This window comes from Eumetopias jubatus, unplaced genomic scaffold (genome assembly GCF_037043125.1).
Source record: "Eumetopias jubatus isolate StellerSeaLion01/CBP00866 unplaced genomic scaffold, mEumJub1_p1.0 scaffold_9, whole genome shotgun sequence".
Classification (NCBI taxonomy): domain Eukaryota; kingdom Metazoa; phylum Chordata; class Mammalia; order Carnivora; family Otariidae; genus Eumetopias; species Eumetopias jubatus.
In genome coordinates, this window is record NW_028274815.1 from 117,050,676 (window position 1) to 117,075,522 (window position 24,847).

Here is a 24,847-nt window from a genome sequence, read left to right on the forward strand (position 1 = left end):
CCCTGGGATCATGACCTGAGTTGAAGGCAGATGCTTAACGACTGAGCCACCCAGGTACACCTCATTTACACTCTTAAAAATTATTTTTTTCCAAGATTTTATTTATTTATTTAAGAGAGCAAGAATGAGAGAGAGAGCACATGGGGGGGGTCAGAGGGAGAAGCAGACCCCCCACTGAGCAGGGAGCCCGATGCAGGACTCGATCCCAGGACTCCAGGATCATGACCTGAGCCAAAGGCAGTCGCTTAACCAACTGAGCCACCCAGGCGCCCAACACTCTTAGAAATTATTGAGGACTCCAAAGAGCTTGTGTTTATGTGAGTTATCTGTGTTGGTCATTACCACTAGAAATCAAAGCTGAGAAATTTTAAAATATTTACATATTAATTTGTTTCAAATAACAATAAATCAGTTAACATAAATAACATTTTTGTGAAAAATGGTTATGATTTCAAAAAAATTAGTGAGAAAAGTGGTATTGCTTTACCTCATTTATTTATTTACTTACTTTAGCGAGAGAGAGCACAAGTGCTAGAAGGAGCAGAGGGAGAGGGACAAGCAGGCTCTGCGCTGAGCATCATGTGGGGCTTGATCCCAGGACCCCAAGATCATGACCTGAGCTGAAATCAAAAGTTGGAGACAACCGGCTGAGCCACCCAGATGCCCCTGCTTTACACTTTTGACAACCTGTTTATCGTCTGACTCAATAGAAGATTGTTGTATTCTCATGTCTACTTCTGCAATCTATTGTGAAGCCTCAGAAAAACCACACCGTCTACTCATGAGGGAATGAGAGTTAAAAGGACAAACAAAGCTTAGTATTGTTAGGAAAACAGTTTTGATCTCACAGGCCCCCTGGAAGGGTCTCAACCACACTCCAAGAGTTGTTGGCTTAGAACATGAAGTCCAAACTCCTTAGCGTGGCATTCATATTTATCTGTGCCTGTGGATATACAGTTCCTTTTTTGCACTCTACAGAGCAAATTCCTGCTGGTCCTTCAAGACCCATCTCCCCTCCTGCCACCTCTAGACAATTAGTTGTTCCCTACTCTCTACTTTTATAAAACTTTTCTTTTATAGGGGCACCTGGGTGGCTCAGTCGTTCAGCATCTGCCTTCAGCTCAGGTCATTAACCCGGGGTCCTGGGATCGAGCCCCGCATCAGGCTCCTTGCCCAGCAGGAAGCCTGCTTCTCCCTCTCCTGCACCCCCTGCTTGTGTTCCCTCTCTCGCTGTCACTCTGTCAAAAAATAAATAAAATCTTTTTTAAAAAAACCTTTCTTTTATAGCACAGATTATGCTCTCCTCCTTCTATATCTATATGTGTCTATCTCCTCAGTTGATTATCTTTCTAAAGGAGGCAACTGTAACCTAATCTTTATATCCCAGCCCAGCTAGCACCCAAAAGATACTTAATAAATACTCGTTGAATAAAGAAATAAAAGAGGAGGTGAAGGGAGAAGGGATCCAGTTGCCCTGCAGCAAGCTCTGGTATTGGCATAATGTGTCCTGATGAGATTATCAATACCCAAGTTCCTCCTAACATCTGCTCAGTTGACTATATAGTTTATGAAGTGAATCTCAACCATTCGTGTGGCCCATCTAATGAAGCGGAGAGGGCAGGGTCATTAGTTTTACTTTACAAATGAGGAAACTGAGGCTCAAAGAGATTAAATGACTTGCCCAAAGGTGCACTACAAATTAGTGACAGCCAATATTGGATCCAGGTATCTGACTCTAAGTTCTGTGCCTTTTCCATGAAAAAAGGGAAAAGAGAAGTCTGTGCCCTGGTGAGTTCATCTTACAGTGTTACTCTGAAGCCTCCAAACCTCCTCTTGGCCTGGCTTCACAATGGTCTCTAGACCTTCTCTACTAGGGACCTACCTTAGGGTTATATTCTATAAGCATCCATTTGCTTATACCAATCTCTTTCTTCTTTATCATTAATTACCTACTGCCACCCTTGTCCACCATCCTTGATACCTGGTTTGAATGTACTATTTCCTGCTGGAATGCACCCTCTCCCAAAGCTTCCAACATTGGGTAATTTGTTGCTCTTTCCTCAATGTTTCCATAACACTTCCCTCCCATCTCTGTCATAATTTAGCATGAAACCATGTGACTAGCTATGCCCCTATCTCCCTGCTAGACTGTGAGCAGGAAATTCAATGGTGTGTATTCAGTCTTCAATCTCTGTCATCTCCTTGATACTGCCAAGCCCTCTTCATCTCCTTGAAATGTTCCTCCCCTTTCCTATATACCTTATGACCCTGATTGCTCAGTCTTTTGAGCACTCTTTAGATTGAAAATGTATGTCTCAACACAGGGCCTGAAGTTTTGCTTTTTCCACTCCAATCTTTCAGTTTCAACTATCACAATGACCTCGAGGTTTCTAAAATGTCCATTCTCCACCTCTACTGAACTCATTCCTATATCCACCTCAGGGATCTTACGGTCACCGCGGCCTGAGCAAGCCTAAAACTCTTTGTCATCTTTGTCCTTATGACACCTCCATCTCTGTGAAGACACTACAATCCATCTTCCTGGACTTGTCATCACTCTAAACTCCTTTCCTTCTTTTTGGCCCAACGTCTCTTAAATCTCTTCCCCCAACCCTATCCTAGAAAAAAAATGTGTTCTGAGGTCAGGTTGCTTACCACTCTGCCACTTATGAATCATGCATATTTGGCAAACTTACTCAGAGCCTCCGCTTCCTTATTCTAAACTGGGGGTAATAATAGTATCTGTTTCACAGGGTTTATTTATGAGGATTAAATGAGATATAACACAGTAAAGGGCTTAGCCCAGTGTTTGATACAAACTAGGCATTTAATAAGTGTTCACTATTATTGTCATCATTATTTCTTTATACCTAGACTATTGTAATCATCTCCAACTAATTTCTCTGCTTCCTCTGGTCACTATTCCGTACACTGGAAGGAGAACCAATATGGAACATTTATTAAGTGCCAAGCACATCATCTTTAGAGCAACCTTATGCATTAATACCAACATCATTTTGTAAAAATGGAACAGAGCCAATATATGAACATAGGTCTGATTCCTAAGCTTGTTCCCTTTCCACACCTCCAAATTACCAGGTAACCACAAAACACCATTTTCCACATGCCATCCTGCTTAAAAGAGCCTTCAAACGCCACCACCCCCATTTCCCCTCCCAAATTCATTAATATCCTGGAACTCACAGTCTTCTGCTTCCTTCACTCCCACAGCACTTTCCTGTAGGATCCCTATGCTCCAGAGAATGGATCTACCGCGCCAACCACATCCTGTACACCCCATCTTCCTACCTGACATGCCCTCCTCCACACCCCTTCCCTTATTTAAATCCAGCCTTTCCTCAAGGCCTAGCTAGAGCCCCCCACCCCCTCCATAACACCTGTCCTGACTTCACCTGTCCCCCATCAAGGCTGTCCTGACCCCTGGAGCACCTGCCTGTATCCTTTTTGACACTTGGCGTTTGCTGCCCTGTGTTTCACGTTTGTGCACCAAGCTGTAAACCTCTACACTTCAGGGAATCAGCCTCCTTTTTCTTTTTTCTTAAGTCCCAAGTAGCCCAGAGCCCCACATATATATAGAAAGTGTTCAATACATATGGGTTGTTTTGGATGAAAGATGATCTTCCCAACTGGTTGATCTCTCTCCAACTAAGCGGGGCGGCCAGAGAATGGGCTTCACCTTAATTTCACCTAATGTCTCTCAGGGCTGCTCCCCCAAAACACTCCTCAAATCTATTCCTCCCTTTCCCACCCTCCCTGCCCTCCTTTCTCCAAGGCCACCCTCTCAGACCCTCTCCTCCAGGGCCACCACCCCCCCGCCCCGCCGCCGTTACTCCAGAGCTTCTCCTCAGTCCCCTCCCCCAGTGCTGTCTCCCAGACCCCCCTCCTCCAGTGCCACCCCCTCAGACTCCGTCCCTCTGGGCTAGTCTTTTGGCTTCGGACCCCCAACCCAGTATACTTCCCCCGGAACCATCGCGTGGTTCTACCTCTGCGACTATTCAGTTTAGCCTCTCCCCCCTCCTTCAGGGCTGCCCCCAGACCCCCGCCTCCAGGGCCACCCCTTCGGACCCTCCCTCCGGAGCTGTGCTTCGGGCCGCTGAGAACCCCTCCCCGGCACGGCTCCCCGGCCAGTGCCCCAGGGCTGGCCCGGAGCCGACGCCCCCGCAGTCCGGCCCGGGTGCTGCCCCGGTGCCCCCGGCCGCCCCCCGCTGGGGCGGGGCGCGCGGAGGCGGGGGCGCGCTGGCGGCCGAGGCCGCGGCGGCGGCGAAGACAGGCGGGCCGGGCGCGTGTCCGCGGCGCCGTGACTCGGCGGCTCCGCAGCGGCTGCAGCTGGAGGACCCGGCCGGAGCCGCCGCCGCCGCCATCGCAGCCGGGCGGCCGGGCCCCGCCGCGGGGATGCCGAGGAACCGGGGCGGCCGCGCCGCGCCGGGGCCGCCGCCGCCGGGCCGGGCCCCGCGCTGGAGCCGCTGGCGGGTCCCCGGGCGGCTGCTGCTGCTGCTGCCCGCGCTCTGCTGCCTCCCGGGAGCCGCGCGGGCGGCGGCGGCGGCGGCGGCGGCGGCGCGGGCGGCCGAGGCGAAGGCGCCCTTCGCCGGGCAGGTGGGGCTGGCGCGCGGGGCTGGGGCGCCGGCTCGGGGCCTCCGGGCAGGGCGGGGGGGGCGGCGCCGGGGCCGGGCCTGGGTCGGGCTGGGCCGCGGCTGCCGCTGGGGGCGCGGGGGTGGCGCGCGGGGGTCGGCGCCTGGGGGCCCGGCCAGGGGTTGCCCAGGGCGGGGGCCGGGAAGGGCCGCGGGGCCGGGAGCTGCTTCAGCACCGCGGACAGGGGCAACGGGCGGGGGCGGAGCAGGAGGGTCGGGATTGTTGTGGTGGCGGTGGGGTGTGTGGCCTGCATGACTATGTGTGAGGGAAACCGTACAACGCCTCGGAGTAAATAGTAAGCGCAGCCAGTATGTTGTGGGCTGGGAGAAGAAACCAAGGATGTTCAAGCTGGAGAAGAGAGGATGGGGGGTGGGGGACGGGAGGGCGGGGGAAGGACTCGATCACTGTCTTCGTATCTGAAGGGCTGTCACGTGGAGGAAGGATAGACTTGCTCTGAGTGGCCCCACAGGGCAGAATTAGGGTCAACAGAGGTGGGGGTAGGGGTTGCAAGGAGACAAATTTCAGCTCAATATTAAAAGAAGTTTGTAACAATCAGAGCTGCTCAACCAGCTTAGGAAGCGGTGAGCTGCTCATCACTGACATGTGCAAGCAAAAGCTCTGGGTGGGGGGAAGGCTTGCATGGATGCATGCATAATAATAACAATAATGCCAACTAGCATTTACTGAGCACTCACTATGAGCCAGGCCTGGTGCCATGATTTATATTAATAATCTCATTTCATCCTCATGACTACTCTGAGATAGTTGTCATTATTATCCCCCTTTACAGATGAGGATACAAACTCAGAGAGCTTCAGTAACTTGCCCAAGGTCACACAGCTGTGGAGTGATGGGGTTGGAATTCTAGCCTAGGCAGGCTGACTCTAGTCACCATGTATTTATTTAACCATGACACTATTCTATATCACAGAGGAGGGATTGTGGGGGGCAGTTGGACTAGGTAATTTTTCTGGTCTCTTCCAACCTAGAGGTCTGCAATTCTAATACATGATAAGTAGTAAGTTAGAACCTTAGTTCTTTGCAGAGGAAAATTAGAGTGATTGCCTCAGTTATCCTGTGAGATTGAATGCATTTGTTGAAGCAGGCAGTCTGTTCAGAAAAATGTGCTGGAACAGGGATTCTTAATTGGGCATGGGACTCAGGGGGCCTGAAATTTTGTGCAAGATTGTGTTTGTGCATGCAAATGTATTTTTCTAGGAGAGAATCCCTAGATTTCTTCAGACTGTCAAAGGGGTACACGATCCCAAAAAATTAGGGTGTGTAAAAAGTCTCTTTTGCCCCAGTTGGTAGTTGTCTTTCAAAGATCTTATCATTGCTGGTTGACTTTTAGTGGAAACTTTCCCTTGCCTGTTTGTGTTTTCAGCTTTATTACATCTCAAAGTAATGCATTTCATAAGTTTACACCCTATAAAAAGTTGGAGTCCCTTAGTCTTCCTGAGTGCAAAGGGTGAGGTAGGAAGACCCAGGTGTGGGATCTGGTGGCTTCTTGACCTTGGACCATTTCCTTGCCCTCTCTAAGCTTGAATTCTACCATCTCTAATATAAAGGGATAGAACTAGATGATCTCAACTCTGAAACCCTTTTATTCCTGTGATATTTCAAGCATTAAGAGGAGGATATTTGCTTAAATATGTCAGGATGTAGAGGAAAGGTTACGCGTACCCACACCTTACCCTCACCACCTTCATAGGCTTTGATTATTCCATCTCTCTTAGCTTTTGTCTTTTCATGCTTGAGCTTCCCCCTTATGACCAGCCACCCATAGAACAGCCACATTCATCCTCTGGGTCATTGTAGTTGCCTTTTTTTAGATATCCTTGGGCCCTAGTTTTCAATAGATGTAAACCTGACCACTGTCCCAGATGTGGGACTCTGTAGTCTGGCACAAAGGAAGGATGATTCCTTCTTTGGTTTTCAGCTCCATTCCCGCTCCTGCCCATCCCTTTGTCAGCCTTCCTGACCCACACATTAGGACACTGCCTTTAGGAAACAATCTGCAGTAGTTGTCCGATCCCTTTCCTGTGTCAAAACTGATAGCCTGGACCCCAACACCCTCTACGTGGATTATTTTTATCAGAGTGCATTACCTTATGTTTCCTCACATTGACGTTTATCTGCCATTTTACAACCCACTCAGTACCTTCCTTCAGCTCTGTCTCCTTTGGCAGAGCATTTCCCTACCCAAAAAGGTTTAAGATGATCTGCAGTTCTTGAAATTTTCACTCTGCTCTACTTCTGGATCACTTATAAAAAATTTAAATCAGACAAGTCCCAGCATGGTCTCCTGGGGCCCCCTGAACTCTTAATTTCCTTTCATTCCGAGAAGTGAACCTTTATTTCTATTGTTTCCTATCTCCAAGTGACCTGATAAAAAAACACCACCCTTAATTCCATGATGACTCCATTTTTATATTGTTCAAAAGTTTCTAAAAGAGAGCAGAATTATATCCACTGCTTCTCTCAACAATTTGCACCTAATTATCCCTTCATTGAACACTAACAGCTCACATGATGGAAACCTTACAGAAATATGATTGCTTTTCAGCTAGCAGATAATGACTTACTCCTCTTTCTGTTTTTAAAGTCCTCTGGAGTTTGAATCCACATTACCTCCTCTCTAGAAGGCTGACTTTCCCACTGCTCATCAGTACACATTCTCACTCCAGACAAGCTTGTGTCTCCTTTATCCTAAGACAAACTACCCGCGTTTCTCTGCACATCACATGCCGTTTGCATCTCTACCTCCACTCATCCATCTGTGACCTTTCCTTAGTTTCAGCCCAAGCCTCACTTCTTCAAGAAACTCCCTGACTTCTCTAGTTATTTATTCCTCTCTTTTCAGGGCAACACTTTGAAGCAGCCCCAGCCCGTTTGCCTTTTTTTTTTTTTTTTTTTTAAATACGTAAACATCATTTGGGCAGTTCTTAGGCAGGGCCTAAAAATTTCTTCTGTTTTTAGATCTAACACAATCCCCAAAGCTCATTGTTAGTTACTCAATAAGCATTCGGTGATTCTTCTCTTTGTCCCTTGTGCCAAAAAGTTACCTGGATCTGAAATAGATGCTTATGAACAGGTGGGTCTTAAGGTCCCTTCTAAAATGCTTCTTAGGGATAGGACTCATTGCCCACCTGTCCTTCCTTCATTGGAAATAGAGGTTATTCCTTTTGGCAGTGGTCCCACAATCTCACCCTTAAAAACCTGCTCAGTAGGTTGTCATCTGGTGGTAGTGACATACAATACAGAGGCACCGAGAGGTGGCCATGATCTTAGAGATCACCAAATAAGCATATAGTAGTACTTAATAGACATTTCTTGAATTGAAGTGAGTTGCCCAAGGACTCTAAATCTGATAGCAGGTGATTCAGAACTCGAAACTTTCCCCTCGTCTCCTGACTTCTTAGTTGAAAGCATTTTCACTATCTTTGGCTTTTGATTTTATATCTCTGATTTATCATTACCAAAAGCAAAATGAAAAAACAAAACAAAACAAAAACCCCACAACCCACCTCATTCAGTCTGTTTTCTCCTTTGCATTCTTGAGTCTTTCTTTTGTATTTTGCACATCAGGGGGTCCCACCGATTCCCTAATCGGCTTCCTGTGTTTGGTTTATTTAAAGCATCCCTTTCTCTTATTATTAGCTGACTAGGATGTCCCACAAATAGTGTTTTGGCCCTGCTGCTTTCCAGTTTGATTCTGAGGAAGGTCAGTACAGACAGAAAGAGACAAGCTGATCAGCATGGGTGACACAAGTAAGGGAGTGTGACACCTGGACGGATAGAAGGCATAATGAACTCCTGCCCTCTAGACCAGTTTTGAGGGATCTGCTCTGGGTGGATGGAGAGCATTCTTTGGTTTGCACCTATAGTTAAGAAAAGTTAGAGCCCTGATGAGTCTAGCAGTGGGGAGCTTATTAAGAAGCACAAACAAATTCCCAAACCAAAAATTTCTTTCAATATGATCATGGCCTCCCAGTATAGCTTCATTCTTGTCTGGAAAAAAAAAAAGTTCTCACTGTTAGGAAGTTGTCCCTTTTACCTAATCTGAATCTAGTCTGCTGCATTTTAATTCATTTCTCTTATTTTTTTTAAAAGATTTTATTTATTTATTTGAGAGAGAGGGAGAGGGAGAAGCAGACTCCCCGCTGAGCAGAGAGCCCAATGTGGGACTTGATCCCAGAACTCCGGGATCACGACCCAAGCCAAAGGCAGATGCCCAACCAACAGAGCCACCCAGGCGCCCCATTTCTCTTATTATTACTGTGTTTTTTCCTATGACTTTAACAGCCTCATATCTGAAAGGTGCTTTGCACTTTCCAGATGCTGTCATGTGTGTGGCCCCACTTGATCCTGGCAACAACAACAGCATGAGTGAGATAGGGAAAATATTGTCCCCATTTTATAGTTGAGCAAACAGAGACTCCGAGAAAGGATGTGACCTGTCCACATCTTGTCCAGGGACCCACATGTAGCTAATAAACAGTAAGGCTAGGACTAGAAGCTGGATTTTCTGTCCTTGGTCTGCGTGCTTGTTCTAGATTACTGCAATAGCCTTTTAGCCAATCTTTTCCACCTTCAGAGTTGTCCCACTCCAGTCTTTGAAAGAGGTAGTTTCAGAGCAAGGAAAAGTAAATTATAATTGTACTAAAGAGACTGATCTTGGGACATGCCTAGCCTTATCATATGGTATAGTTTGAACTCAAAATGAGAGGAACCCATTCTTAACAGACGGCAGCCAATGTCTCCTCAGTATCTAGAACAGTGCTTGGCACATTCTAAATATTTTTAAACTGATTTTATTTTCTGCGCCCCCACCAGCTTCTCTCGATCATGCTTCGTACACAAAAGTCAGTCCTTTTTTTGAAGAACAGATGAATGCATGCTAGAGGTATAAATGAGGGCTGGAGAACACAGCATGGGCCAGCGGGGTGGGGAGATGAGGCTCTCAGAGAATGTTTCAGGGAGAAGGTTGGTATTAAAGGTGAACCATTGAGGGAAGAGAGGGACAGACAACAGTGAGGGGACAGTCCAGACAGAAGGAAAGCCAGGAACCAGGGCTCCACAAAAGTGCATGGCATGTTAGAAAACAGCAGATAACTTGGTGTGCCTAAGGCATCACGTTAACTGGCTATTTCCAGTAAGAGTGTATGAGAAGAGGCTGGACAGGGAGGCTGAGAGCAGATTGTGAAACTGGCTCTTGTCCAAAGGCTGAGGGAAGTCATTAAAGGTTTCTGAGCAGAGAAGTGACCTGCTCCGAGCCAGGTTGAGAGGTGGAGGGACTGGGACCTGTTCCTGAGCCAGCTGGGTGCTGGGTCCTGCCCAGATGCCTTGAGCTTTATCCTAGCATAACTTAGATCTGGGTACCTGTTTTAGGGAATAGTCTGTGGATAGAAGTTGTGAATCCCAGCTCCAGCCCTCCCCAGCTAAGAGATTTTGGAACAAAGCTTTTGGTTTCTCTAGACCTCACAATTGATTCCATTCACGTCCTTCACTAGTTTTCCTTCATCACTATTCCATGCATTTGTTTTAAAAGGCAACTTTGAACTAGGCTTTAATGACATATAGGAGAACGGCAAAGCCATATATATAAAAGGCAACATTTTCTCAAAGATCATATGGGCTGTTATTACAAAGTAGGTAGAGAAAAACAGGCATTGTTATTAACAACTTTTGTCGGCCATAATAATTTTAAATTTCAATTCTATACCACACATACATTCATGGACACACTTTTCTCTGTGCCCCAAAAGCTCTGGGCCAGAGAGACGGGGGTCATCCACCACCTCTTCCTCACCTCAACTGCAATCGATGATCAAGCCCCAGCCATTCTTCCTCCTGACTAGATCTTCCGTGCATCTACTTCTCTCCACCTCCACTACCTCCCTCGTAGTCTGAACTTCTATTCTATCTCATCTGGGTTCAGAAATTTCCCACCTGCTCAGCCTCTCTTGCCTGCTTCTAATCCTTCCCCAAATGGCAGCCAGAGTGATCTTTTAAAAAATAAACCCACCCAGGGGTCCGTTAGAGCTGAAGCAAATATGGCCAAAGCTAAGATTTAACAAAGCTGGTCGGCGCTTATCCAAGGTTTGTTTTATTATTTTTATGCCTCTCTGAGTGCTGGAAATATTTAATAATAAAAAAATTTTTTTAAAAAATCTGATCATGCTACTCCCACACTCACCTTGCCTAAAGTAGCTTTGAGGATAAAGACTAACTGCTTTAGTGCTCTACTACCACTTGTTCCTTTTGATTCTTACTATGGAAAATCTCAAACACACAGGAAAGTTCACAGTATTACGAACCCCCTTATATCCGGCACTCACCCGGCTGCCCCATAAGGCCTCCAAGGGCGTGCGTGACTGAGTGCTTCCCAGCTTCTGTCTACATAAACCACCTTCTTGCTCAGGTCTGGCCAGCCTGGCCTTCTTTCTCTTTTTCTAATGTGCAGGCTCCTTCCCATCTCAGGAATTCAGTAAAGATATGCTTTCTCCTGGGCTGCTCATTCTTCCACCTTCAGCTGCTCCTCGTCTGCTCAAACACACGTCTCCACTGAGGTGCCGCATCCTCAGGGAGGCCATCCCTGACATCACAGCCTGGATCTCCCGTCAAACACATTCACATCGCCTTCTCCTTCATCCCACTCAATGAAACATTGAGTCTTTCTGTGTCTGTCCCCCTCACCAGGCTGTAAGCTGCAGCATTCAGTGGGGTCACAAGCATGTGAAACACTATGTATAATGTAATGTGAAAGGCGCTGTGAGTAAGGGGGGCGTAGAATGCCGTTGGGAGCCCAGAGGAAGTCCACTCACCCCTGGATAGCCCTCCCAGATGAAGTGGCATTCAGGTTGCATTGGGAAGGATATTTAATAGTTCATCTTGGAGAGGCCATGTGGGAAAGGCATTCTACGGAGAGGGAAGGAAAGAGGCACAGAGGAAGGAAACTGTGGGGTGTGTGCAGTCAACACAAGGAGGTAGTCAGTAGCTCCAGGAGGAGTCCTGGAGTTGGGCAGTAAAAGGGTAGGGCGTGCATGACGGAAAATAAGGCTAGAAAGGTGCATTGGGTCAGACTCTGAAGCTTGTTGAGTGCCAGGCTAAGGAGCCTGGATTTAAAACTGGCAGCGAGGAACCAGAAGACGGGCTCCACACTCAACCCAATCAAGCTACAATTATTATATATTTTATATTTTCTATAATTACTTAGGGGTTAACAGCCATCTGCCTGTTATAGTTGAAAAACTGAGGCCTGACCATGGTCTTGCCTTCTTTCTTCCCTTTTCTTAACTTATCAGTACGTCAAACCCCAGGGGACAGAAAACTGTGGCAGATAGGCAGGAAGGCCCTGGAAAGGGTGAGGAAGATGAAGCCTCCTCCCTCCTCAGATAGTGAATAAGAGCAAGGCCCCTCTCCTGGCCTTGGGAGGAAGCCTCCCCAGAACTGGAAAACTTGGACATCCCAGTGCTGACAGAAAACCCCAAATGTGCCATCTCCTCGGGGACGGTGATTGTCTGGCTTGTGGTGGCCTCCTGGGAATGGGCCAAGGACATGGAGCAGAGCGCCAGGGAGTTCCCGCTAGTGCACTTACCACCCACTCAAGAGCTGGTGGCAGCCAAGAGGCAACGCTGCGCCATTAAGGTGTTTGTCAAGAAGCTAAGCTGGGCATTGTGGGCGATCTTGAGGGCCCTTTTTAGACTGGCAGTAAGTGAAAAAGAAAAAAAAAAAAAAAAGACAGTGCTTGGAGGCAAACCAGAGCCAGCGTGACAGAGAGAACCCTCCCCAGGAGGCAGGGACGCTAGCTCCATTTCCTCTCTCAACTTGCTCCTGTGATTTTGGATAAGTCATTTCTCCCTTCATGTTTTATCTTGCTCTTCTGCAAGACAAGTGTATTAAAGCAGATGGTTTCAAGGTATGTTGACCAGTGCATTTTCTAGATACCTGAACAGTTAAGGCTTCAAGTGTGAAATTTTTAAAAAATCAGTTATAATGGAGGTGGGCTCAGGGGCAAGGCTGGGACCTCAGTGACATGGGTGGAGAAGGCGGCAGGGCTCTGGTGAGACAGGAGCTGGGGGACTGACACGATGGTAGGGCTGATCTCTGAGGCATCACCACATCGTGATTTGGGCCACCAAAGATGGTGGTCCCTCTCTTGCCAGAGAGCGTGGGAGCAAGAACACAGACAACAACACCGTGAGGATGCTTACTTTCTGTCAGAATCTGCTAACTGCTCGAATGCATGGGTTAGTTTCCTATTGCGGCTGAAACAGATGACCACAAACTTAGCGCCTTCTAACACAGATTTCTCATCTTCTGGAGGTCAGAAGTCTGAAACAAGACTTACCAGGACTAAAAGCAAGGTCTCTGTAGGGCTGGCTTCCTTCTGGAGGCTCGTACCTGGCCTTTTCCAGCTTCTAGAGGCCGCCCACGTTCCTTGGTGTGCGGCCCCTTCTAGCATGGCGTTACTCTGACGCTTGCTTCTGTCGTCACCCCTCTTTCTCTGACCCCGACCCTCTTTGCCTCCCTCTCACAAGGAACCTGTGATTACATTGAGTCCACTTGGATGATCTGGGATAATCTCCCCACCTGAAGATCCTTACCTTCTTCACCTCTATAAAGGCTCCTTTGCCACATGAGTTCACATAGTCAAGGGGGCCAGGGATTAGGATGTGGTCATCTTCGGAGGGCCATTATTTCACCTACCACATTGCATCATCTCACTGGACCCTCCTCACAAGCCTTCCTTTATCATCCTCTGTTTAACAAATGAAGAAAATGAACCTTAAAGAAGTGAGGTCATTTGCCCAAGGACACTCAGCTGGAAAGAGCAAAGTTAGGTAATATTTGGCATGTAGTGATATCTTAGTCCCAAGTGACCTGTCTTTTCAGATAGGACCCTACCCAGCTCCCAGGTGTACAGGGACTAGGGTCTCACTCTCTGGAGAAGACCGGGAACCAGGTAGGGAATCTGAGACCTTGAGAAACAGATTAGGGTCATAGCAATCTCAGTTTGGGACCTAAGTGCCAGACAGGGAAACCGAGGCAAAAACCCAGAGGTGAGGACTGAGCTAACATAGCAATGGTTGGGGAATGGTGATGTTAGATCACTATTGATGCCAATATACAATAACACAATAGAATCTCGATGTTGGGGTGCTGCTGAACCCTGAAGTTAGGATTAGCCCAGGAGATGGGAGGTGAAAGACCCAGAGATGAAGGCAGCGCCGAGGCACAGAGAGCAGGGCTGGTTATTGAGCTGATTTTAATAGAAGTCTTTTTTAAGTGGGTGACATACTTCCCACCTTAGTACATTAGAGGTGAGAGTGCACACAGCATGCCCATTCCTTCATTGCACAAGGTCGTCACTCCCGACAGTCATGGGTCCTTACTGCCGTGGTTCTACGCTTTAGCAGGCAACTGAATCCCCTGACGTGCTCATGGTTTAAAAATGCAGATTCCCAGTTTCCAGCCTCACAGAGTCCAGTTGAGTGGGGTCTAGGTTCAAAGTTGGGAATATGCACTTTTAACATGCTCCTGAACCCTGCGATGCTGACAGCCCAGGACACACGAGGACTGAGGACGGTACACTGAGGGACACAGCCTTGGTGATGGGGCTGTCATACAGCGAGGTGTTTAGAGTTTGCCTGTCACCTCTCAGGAAAAGAATAGTAATTATTATTGCTGTATTTCACCGAGGACTTAATACCACATGTTATGTTATTTCATCCCCACAACCACTCCACGAGGCACACTGCTAATGACGCGATGCAGATGGAGGAAGTGAGTGTAAGGGAGGTTGAATAACGTGCCTAAGGTCGTGCAACAAGTAAATGGAAGAATTAGGATTTGAAGCGAGCACGATTTGTCTCCAGAGCGTACATTCTTAACCAGGACCCTATAGCGCCTTACTCTTCACTGCTCAGGAGACCCCATATCAAGGCCACTCCTGTCCACCTGCCCGGATGAGGAAACCAGTTCTCACTCTGAGCCTCGACCAGGAGGCTACTGACTGATGCCTCATGCTTTCCCTAAAACAAAATATAGGGTTGAACGGACCCTTGAAGGGTGACCAAAGCAGCTGTATGTGGGAATCCTCTTACAGCAGTGGTTCTCAATCCAGGGCAAATTTGCCCACCCCCAGGGAGACTGTCGGCAATGTCTAGAGACATTTTTTTGCTTGTCACAGCCGAGGGGGTGGTACTACTGGTATTCTAGTTGAAGAAACCAGGGATTCTGCTGAACGTCCTACAGAGCACAGGATGCCCCCCTCTACAACGAAGAATGATCTGGCCCAGACTGTCGGTAGTGCTGAGTTTGAGAGGGTCTGTTCTATGGCAAGTTCTGACGAGATGACTCTCCCTCTCCCTGCACGCTTCCACTCATTTTCATTCAATAAATAAGTATCCAAGCCAGGCCTTGTGCTAGGTGTCGGGGTACTGCTGTGGAGAACACAGACTACAGCCCCTGCCCTCAGACACTGCGCAGTCAACAAGAGGGGACCAGTTAACAGCATGTGATGACAACACTGCGTGATAAGAATTGTGATAAGATAAGGGGTCACGGAAGGCCTCCCCAGAGACAGGAGCGTGATCTAGATAGAAGGAACAATGTGTGGAAGGGTCTGGAAGACTTGGAACACACCGGAACACAGAGTGCTAGGTGGGGAATGGTAGAAGAGGCTGCAGAGGTAGTCAGGGGTCAAGTCATGAAGGCTCTTTGTTTTTTGAAATGACCTTACTGAGGTATAATTGACATCCAAAATGCTTTACATATTTAATGCAGGCAGCTTAATGAGTTTGGAGATGAACACCTGTGAAACCATCACCATAGTCTATGCCATGAACAAATCCATCCCCTCCAGAGGTTTCCTCCTGCCCTCATTATTTATCATTATGATTTTGTGCTATGAACACTTAAGATCAGTCCTCTTAGCAAATTTTTTAAGCATATAGCGCAGTATTGTTAACTCTAGGCACTCTGCTGTAGAGTAGATCTCTAGAACTTACTAATCTTGTGAAACATTGTACCTTTGACTAATATCTTTGGTTCCCTCTCCCTGGAAAGCTCCTGATGGACAGCCCTTGAAGCCTCGGGGATAATGGCACTTTCCATTCCCTCTTCAGGTCTCTTGCTCAGATGTCACTTCCACGGGGCCACCTTCCCTGACCATCCTTTATAAAACGGTGGTCCCATCTCTCTTAGCTCCTCAACATGCTTTATTTTTCATAGCACCTATTGCCCCATGGTTCTCCCACTAGCCTGTAACTGGAAATTAACAAGAATGTTTCTGTTTGCTGTTCTATCCCAGAGCCTAGCACACAGTGCCTGGTACATAGTAGTAGGTCCTTGAATACTGAATGAACGAATGAATGAATGAGTAAATGAATGAATGGACAGAAGCACATCTGATGTTTAGGAAGTAGAACCAGTAGTTCTTTGGTAAAAATGGATGTGGGCTGTGAAGGAGAGCTTAGAGTCATGGGTCATGAGGCTTCTGGTTGGATAACTGGGTATGTGGTGGTGCCTGGCACCAGGGTCATGGCAGAAGGGTATGGAGCTCGCTATGACATGAGATAAAGACATTGCTCTTTAGGAGTGTGAGGTGTAAGATGTCCTGGGAGGGGAAAGAGATGCCTGTCCAAGTCATCCGACAATATGGAATGCCTGGTTTCAAACATATCTGGGTTTGAATCGTGCCGCTTATTAGCTTTGTGACTCTGGATGCTTACTTCTCTGAACCTGTTTCCTCATCTGCAAATCAGAGGGGATTCCTACCTGTGGGGTCATTGCATCCTAGAGTGCCTAGCGCAATGCCAGGTGTACAGCTGGCATTCTAATACAGTAGCTATTATTGCTGCTATAATTAGAACACCCCTGTTTCAAAGTTGTTTCCTATCATGAGTCAAGATCTATGTCCTATAATCTGTGCTGGTCTTAGGTTTGCCCTCTGGGTCAACCAGAATAAATCGCCTTCACCCATATTCAGTTGGCTTTATGAAGACTGGCATGTCCCCTGCAGCTCCCCCTTCTCCAGCCTACACATCCCTCATTCTTCCCTCCTAGGACGTGGTTCATATGAGTGGTTCCTTCATTCTCTGAGCCACTCTCCCTTAATCACACTCCTGTTTGTCACTGTCCATCTGCATATACAACCTCCAGGATGGGACTTGGACCTCCTATGAGTGCTGAGGTCATGTCTTGTTCCTGTTACTCACATCATCATCCTAGATTATGACCTCAGCTATCCAAACTCTTTGATCGGGGTCTTTCACTCTTTCTTCCTCATTCTAGCTTGTGCTTCCAAATTTGACACCTCTTGCCTCGTCGTTCTTTGTGGGCTTCCCCTCTGACCTTTCTAATAATACCTTCCAGCCCACTGCGATCCTGATCAAACATCTGATCCTAATCATTCTCCCGCTCCTTCTCCAGACCTGTGCAGTCGGGTTTGGCCACACACCCAAACAGGTGTGATGCTCCGGGATACCCCCAGGAGGCCATGCTGGGTTAGCGGATCCATCTTTCTCTCCTCCTCCACTGCTTTCTGTGTTTTCCAAGAGCGAACAGCAGCACCACCAGCTGATCTGCTTCTTGCTGCCCCCAATGCCACTTCTAATGTCACCACCGCCTCTGCTGTCTGCCGCTCTCTTCCCTCTCCGGGCCACGTTTTTTCTCCTTGTTATTTTCCGCTCTCTCCTTTGCCTGCCACTACTGAATATCTCAGCTTTGGCTTCTCAGGAACAGAAATCCCGCCTTCTGACCAGCAAACCAATCACATTTCTGTCTGCCATTTCTACATCTTTGGTTCAGCCCGGCTATTTTGGTCCCTGCTCGCTGCACTCTGAGATTTTTCTCACTTTTTTCTGGGTTTACACCTCTTTCAGCACTTAAAGGGTGACAGACATCTTAGAGTTGGTTAACTGAGCTATAAAGGTCAGATTTATGACACGGCTGGTGATTGGTTGATGGGTCCAGGTGTAAAAAGATGGAAGATAGGTCACCGTGTTTAAAACTGAATGGGGCCTTTTTTTCCTTTCGTGGATTTTATCTTTTTTTCAGATGGTACAATGGAGCCTATTGCCTCATCAAGCAAGAAAGTCAAACCACAATAGACTGAATTTCAGCAAATGTTTTTCTCAGCCTCTAACAGATACCAAGAACTGCGCTTGGTGTTTTTATGTGTATTACTCAGGAAGCCTTCCCAAGATGAAATCCCTTCCTTGGTACCCAGGCAATGCCTCCTGGACCAACTGTCTGTTTGTTGGTTCATTCATTCATTCATTCATTCATTCATTCATTCATTCATTCATTCATCCAGTGATGATTTGTTGTGCGAGGCACTGTTCTAAGTGCTACAGCAGATACAAAAATAAACACGAGAGTCTCTGCTCCTCAGGAACTCAATCTAGTGGGAAACACATACCAACCGACAGGTAGGATGCACTGTGGTAGTTGGTCTAGAGTGGCAGAGAAGCAAAGCCCTGCAGGAGTAAGGAGGGTGCCCACTAGTTCTGTAGGGAGAGCTAAGGAAGATTTACCAAAGGAGGTAACATTTCAGCTAGACCTTAAGGATGAGTTTGCTAATGTGCATAAAGAGAATGGACTTTGTAGGCAGCAGGAACAGCCTGCGAGTATGCAAGGGCAGGGGATGTTTTGGAACTGGTATGGCTGGAGTAGAGAAGACTTGCACCAACACCAGGGGTTTCTGCCCAGAGAAGTCAAGAGGGACTGCCTGGGTCACACAGTGGCAGAAGCAAGTGAGTGGCAGAGACTGGGTTAGGCAGCAGAAGTTGGAACTGTCTGGTCCCTAGCCTCTTAGCCTCGCACACACGCACACATGCAGGTCTGATCTCAATGCCCTGTTCCCTGGTTTGGAGCTGTCCTTTGACCAGCTCCTCTCCCTCCCACTTCCCTTCTTAGAGGTCTGCCCCTGAGCTCTGAGGATTGTCTCCAGTGAACCTGGGAGGGAAGCAGAAGCAGAGCTTGGAGAATGCTGATCCCTTCTAGTGTTTGGTCCTGACCCAGACATTTGCCTAGGACCTGAATCCTTAGATCCTAGCTCCTGATGCTACTGAGCTACACTCTGACCTTCATAGCACATCCTGTTCGGCCCTGCGTGGCTCCTTGCTTGTGTATCGCAGAAAAGGAGCTAGGTAAACCAGGTTGCCCTTTACCAAGGAGGAGCTACTTTCAATTCCTCCCAGTGTTCAAAGGCTGGAGTAGGTTTATGCCCAGAGTTCCCTGTTCTTTATCTCTTACCATAAACAGTAATGAGGGTGGGAGGAGAGAAGGTTTTTAATCCCTCTGCTAGGTCAGAGGAACTCCTCAGTTGGCTCAAAAAACTCCTCAGTTGGCTGCCGGGTTTGTCAGTGGTATCTGTCCAAAGATCCCCAGACATTTCCCAAATGCCATAATTCATCTTAGCTGGGTTTCTAGAGAGTAGACTCCACAGATAAGGAGGAATTCGATTTATTTTAGATTTGTACCACACCTTTTCTGGGAGGATTTGAGACAGCTTACAGGTTGAAACAAGGTTTATAAGTAAGACTTTTAAGGATGAAACAAAGCTTGGTGGTGGGAAATATGAAAAAAGTGTTACTTTCAAGTCTCACTATGCTCCATATTTAAGCCATACATTTGGCTGACAGATTCTTGAGGAAAGGGCCAAGAGAAAAACCCCTGGGCCACCCTGTGTCCACTTTCTGAATCTAGAAAGCATACAGAATCTCCTGCAGGGAAAACATTTTCCTCAAGCTAAAACTTGACAGAAAGAGATTGTGTTTGGGCCCAAGAAAGTTGAGGGAGGGTGAAGAATACACAGTTCAAGCCAGCTGTCAGTTCTCCGCTGGGCGGTGCTCTGGGTGCTGTGGCAGAGACAGTCATGGCCACGGGCCACCTAGCGGCAAGCATCCATACTGCCCTCCACAGGACCCATCAGGACTGGCTCTTGGTCCAGGGAGAAGTGGGAGGATGGGATGACTAGATCTCAGAAGGCAAAGGAGTCAGAGCCCAAGTTTTCCACCTTGAGTTTGCAAAAGATAACGGAGACACCATCCCAAGCAACAGCAAACAGCTTTGAGGGATGATGTGTCGAGTGCATTTGTCCATTTTATCTTAACAGTAATCCTGCGGAGGAGGAATTATGGTTTACATTTTACAAACAAGGAAACTGAAGTACTGTTTGCCCAGCGTAACATGGCCAGTGAGCAGTGAAGTCAGGATTTGATCTCAGAACTGGGTGCCTCTTTCCCTGTATATGCCCTGTTTATTCAACCCAATAATTCTTCATTGACGTTTCCACTAAAAAAGGGAACCTAACGTGCTATTCTGGCTGAGAGGATGCGGTGTGGGGTGTAATGTTTTGATGGCATGATTTAACCCGGGAGGAGCAGCTAGAGCACCAGGATGAACAGTGGGTAACTTAGCTGCCCTGTCATGTCCATTTCTAGATGATTTGCTTGAGCTTTTTGGCTGATCCTGGGCCACAGTCAAGTCACAAGTGATTCTCTGTAATTTGCCCACTTTGTGAACAGATAATGACATGTCATCTCCCTCCACGTCCCTCCTTTCCAGCCCTCTCATCACCACACTCCCCACCCTCACTTCTTGTCATTTGAAACCCTTGTCAGAATGCACCGTGCTCTCCTCCCACGACTGCACATGCTGTATCCCTCAACACTGCTCCGACCCCTCCCCGCCTGGGAGCCTCCCCTGAGTTCCTCGAGTTCCCTGTCCCCACCCCATGTGGAAAAGACACCTCTCTTTTGTTCTCCCATAGAACCCTGTACACGCCTGACTTTGAGGGCTATTTTCATGATGGATTTACTTGTTGGGCTGTGAGCTCCTTATGCATCTCTGTATCCCCAGAGCCTTGCACAGTGCCTGGCATGTAGTGAGTGCCCAGTTATGTTTGTTGAGCAGACATGATGAGCAATGCTGTGTGTCAGGCACTTCAGGGCACTCGATATAGAGAGATGAGTAGAACACAGACCCTTCCCTTGAGGCACTTAGAGTCTGACATGTCAAGTAACTATTAGAATCCAATATTATAAGATCTACACTATCTATAACAGGGGCTTGGGGGAGCACAAGAGAGGAAGAAAATGACTTAGTTTGGGGAGTGAGGGAAGTCTTCCGGAGGTGGTATTTTATGAGCAGAACCTTAAAATAATGAAAGATTTTCGCCTAACTAAGGAGTATGCCAGGGCCAGGGGAAAACGTACAAAAGAATGAAAGAGATTCAATGTTTGGAAAAGTGCAAGAAGTCTTGATATCCTTTGCCATAATCTGGAGCAAAAAACACATTCTAGGTATCAATATGAAAGAGGTAAGGTTGTCGTGCTGTTGGAGATGTTGTTAAGACTTTCTTGTTCTGTTTTGTTTTTAATCAGTCAGATGCATTTTATCACGAGGCAGTAAAGATGTTATAGTCACCTTAGATGAAATAAATAATAACTTATTTATAGTTTCTGGTTGCTTCCTTCCCAAAACGGTTTGCTTTGACTTGTGACAACAGACACATCCACAATAAGACTGTTCATATAGAAACAAGAAGCAAAAATCACAACGAGAATAACATTGCTCCCTAAGTTCTTTCTCCTTCCTTAAATAACTTGGTGTTCAGGATAATTCTCTGAGGATGGGCTGCAGCTTCCGTCTGGCTCAGAGACCAGCATGTAGGGGTGCTCTTGTAAATGCCAGTGGGTTCAGGAGATCCATGGGTGTTTTCCTCATTTTCCAACTGATGCCACAGATATTTCCCGGTGCTCTGGTTTCTTCAGGCTTCCATCCCCTCACAACTGTCAGTGGGTATAAACATCTCTACTGTGCTGTCCTTCAGAATCATTGTGTCTGTTTGAGCTTCTTCATCCAAGTTACTTTCAGATGCTCTTGCCCTTTTAAAGTGTCCCTCCCCTTTTTAAATTACTCCATGCATAAAACTTAGAAAACAGAAATTCTCCCCTGTGATCCTATAACAGAGGATGTCTGTGGCTAGTTCTTTTTTTATTTAAAAAAAATTTTTCACATCATTTCAGATTTTCAGAAAAGTTTTCCAGAATAGGACAAAGAATTCCTGAATACCCTTCACCCGGATTCCCCAATTCTTAACGTTTTACTACATTTGTTTCCTCTCTCTCTCTCTCTCCCCGCTCTCCCTCTCTCTTTTCTGAATCTGTTTAAGAAAAGGTTGCAAACATTGTGCACCATTATATAAGCCAAAATACTTCAGTGGATATTTTCTAAAAACAAGAAATTCTCTTACATAACCATGCTGTTATTTTTTATTTTTTATGTGTGCCCTTCTATGCTTTTTTCTAGGCATAGATTTATGTATTTATATTTAAATTAAATAATGCATTGTTTTGCTTATATGTACTTACGATGGCTTGCTCTCTTGGAGGGGTTAGCAATAAAGCCTGTATATAATCTCACATCAATAAGTATTCTACAACATGATTCTTCAGCAGACTCTGACGTTCAACACAACGTTTTCTGGAGGGCACATTTTCACAGGCTACTCTGCTTCAGAGCAGGAAGCATTCTTGCACTCTTGCATGTCTAGTCACATATCGGTGGAAACCACTGCATAAAGGAGTAAAGAGGCCAGGGTACCAGACAGCCTTGGATGCAAAGTTAATCTTTATTCCACAGCCAGTAGAGAGCCCAAGAATGCTTCATAGCAAGGGAGAAAGCCAGTGAGAGCTGGGTTTTCTGGAGATTGGTTTACCAGCATGTGCAGGAGGGAACGGATGAGGAAGCAATCAGAGCACCAGTCCATAGGTCCCTTCAGTGAAACGATCCCGGGCTCAAGGGTGAGTCTCTGCCCAAGTAGATCAGAGCCTTCTGCAGTCTAATGCGCCCTCCTCTGTCCCATGTCTTTCAGAACTGGCTGAAGTGCTATGGCTATCTGCTTCCCTCTGGCTCACGGGCGCCTGAGCTGCACTCAGGGAAGGCCTTACAGTCAGCAGTCTCCACTATGCAGCAGTTTTACGGAATCCCCGTCACCGGTGTGTTGGATCAGACAACAATCGAGTAAGATCTGCGTAGGGCATCGTGCCTTGGAACCTTCCAGACTTACATTTGGGTTCATATTTGTCACGGGCCCTGTGTATATACCATGCCCATCCTCCCTTCCTGTCTTTCACTTCTGCAGTATCATCCTGGGAGGGAATACCCCAAGGTGCCCTTTCCTAGGTGAGCTGGGGAGGTGCTCTACCCTAAATTTGCGATATGACCTTGAACCCTTCTGGACCTCAGTTTCCTTATTAGCACAATGAGGGGTTTGGTGAGAGAGGGTCTTAAATCTCCTCTGACTCTAATAGCTTTTGGCTCTCGGAATCACCCCTCTGGCTTTCCCTGGGATGTACACATCTCGCTTGATACAAACAACTCCTGAAGGATAATGAGTTGGCAACTCATTCCACTTTTTCTGTTATCAAATATTGCTAAATGCCTACGTGTGCCAGGCACTGGACTTGACCCTATGATCCCTGCCCTCCAGAGGCTCACCACGACATGAAAAGTACAATCATCTGGCTGCACCGGTCTAGAACTCAGAAGGGAATGCTAATTTTCAGGGAGGTACTAAGGGGGTGATAACAAAGAAGCCAGACCATGAGGATGGTTGCGTTTCCTAGGGGAGAATACAAAAAGGAGGAAGAGACGAGTGATAGGAATGGAACCCGGGATGCAGGCTGAAAAGAAGCAGCCAGAGCGGAGCAGAAGCCAGGGGTTCTGTGTCCTGGTGCAGAAGGGGAGGATGGGCAATGGGTCAGCTGCTGCAGAGTCATCAGTTAGGAGACCGAAGAGCATGGGCCGAGTTTAGTAGCCAGGAGACCAGTGCAGGTCTGTGGACCGGTGGAGACAAGTTCAGGCCGCAGTGGGGAGGGGGGAGATGAGGAGTAGAGGTGTCCAGTGGAGTCAAAACTTTCTGAAAGCCTAACAGTGAGGGAGGAATAGAGGGTGGCTAGAGGTGGATGGATGTTTGTTTGTTTGTTTGAAGAGGGGAGAGAATTAAGCATCCTTACATTTGTTTGAGAAGTAGCCATAAAAGTCATTAAAGCTGCCACCACGAAGGCCTGGCAGGGAGCTGGGGGAGGGTCCCAGAGAGGCGGTGAGGGCTGGGGGTCCCGAGCCCAGGTGGAAGCAGGGAGCAGAGCCCCAAGACAGGGTGCAGGGAGGTGGTGGGTGGTTGTGGATCCGGGGCGTGAGCCACCCCCTGAGAGAATCATCTCTCTGGGCCTCAGCTTGTTCATTTACAAAGGGGAGTGCTGGGTTATGGCTCTCCAATTCTAGATCCCATTATTCTAAGCTGTTAAAATTGGGTTGAGTCTGAGGTTTTATGATAATCTAATTCTGTACGAACATTTTCTATGCCTCGGATTCTCTGATTGCAAGATTGGGAACTTCTGAGACAGTATGTTTGACTGCTGCTATGATGGCAGGACCGTGGATGCTGTGGCCCTGTGGCCTCCAGAGTGAGCTGGTTACGGAGAGCCCAGCCGAATTCAAAGCAGAGGTTATTTTGAGGGCTTTGTGTGGGCCTCGTGGCAGTGCATCCTGCGGCAGGAGCGCTGGTGTCTCTGCTGAGGCACCACCTGGCCTTGGGTTTTACTCTGTTCCAGAAAGCCCCAGGCCTGTTGGACAGGGATCAGAGAGTGGCAGGTGGACAGAGAGAGGAGGAGGTGGAGGAAGCGAGCTGAGGTAGGAGGATGGCATTTCCCACTTGCAGTTCTGCCCCCACTTCTTTGTAGGAAGGCAGGGAACGCGGTCTTGGAGGCACGACAAGGGGGAAGGCGCTCACGCTTAACCCCAGACCTGAGTGGGGTAGCCTGTTTGGGGGGGTAGAATTTAGAGACCTTAGTTTCCATTCTAGCTCTGTGACCTTGGGCAGTCACTGCCTTTCTCCGGGCCTGTTTCCTCCCTGGGGGCCCTTCCGGGCCTAGCTCAGCCTTGCTGTCACAGAGGCGGCTCCTGGTTCTTCCCAGGGATGTCAAGCAATGGAAGCCAGAGCGCCTTTAAAAGTACTACTTTTGGAGTGCCTACCTCGGGAAATGGCACACATTCCTTCATGCAGCATATCGTCGAGCCCAGACTTGTGCTAAGCCTGAGGAAAGAAAAGCCCCACCTTCTGTTTGCTTGTTTTGTTTAAGTTGCATTAATTACTAGTTCATTTATTCATTCAACCAAG

The 24,847-nt window shown here is 47.5% G+C and overlaps 1 protein-coding gene across 1 annotated transcript in view; it reads left to right on the forward strand.

The window, feature by feature from the left end:
* The first annotated feature begins 4,413 nt into the window (after positions 1-4,413).
* Positions 4,414-24,847, forward strand: part of MMP24 (matrix metallopeptidase 24) — a 40,044-nt gene continuing 19,610 nt past the window's right edge. Inside the window, exons 1-2 of the mRNA XM_088026759.1 lie at positions 4,414-4,614; positions 22,541-22,689. Of these exons, the coding sequence (XP_087882885.1) occupies positions 4,414-4,614; positions 22,541-22,689 (350 nt within the window). The remainder of the gene's footprint in view (positions 4,615-22,540; positions 22,690-24,847) is intronic.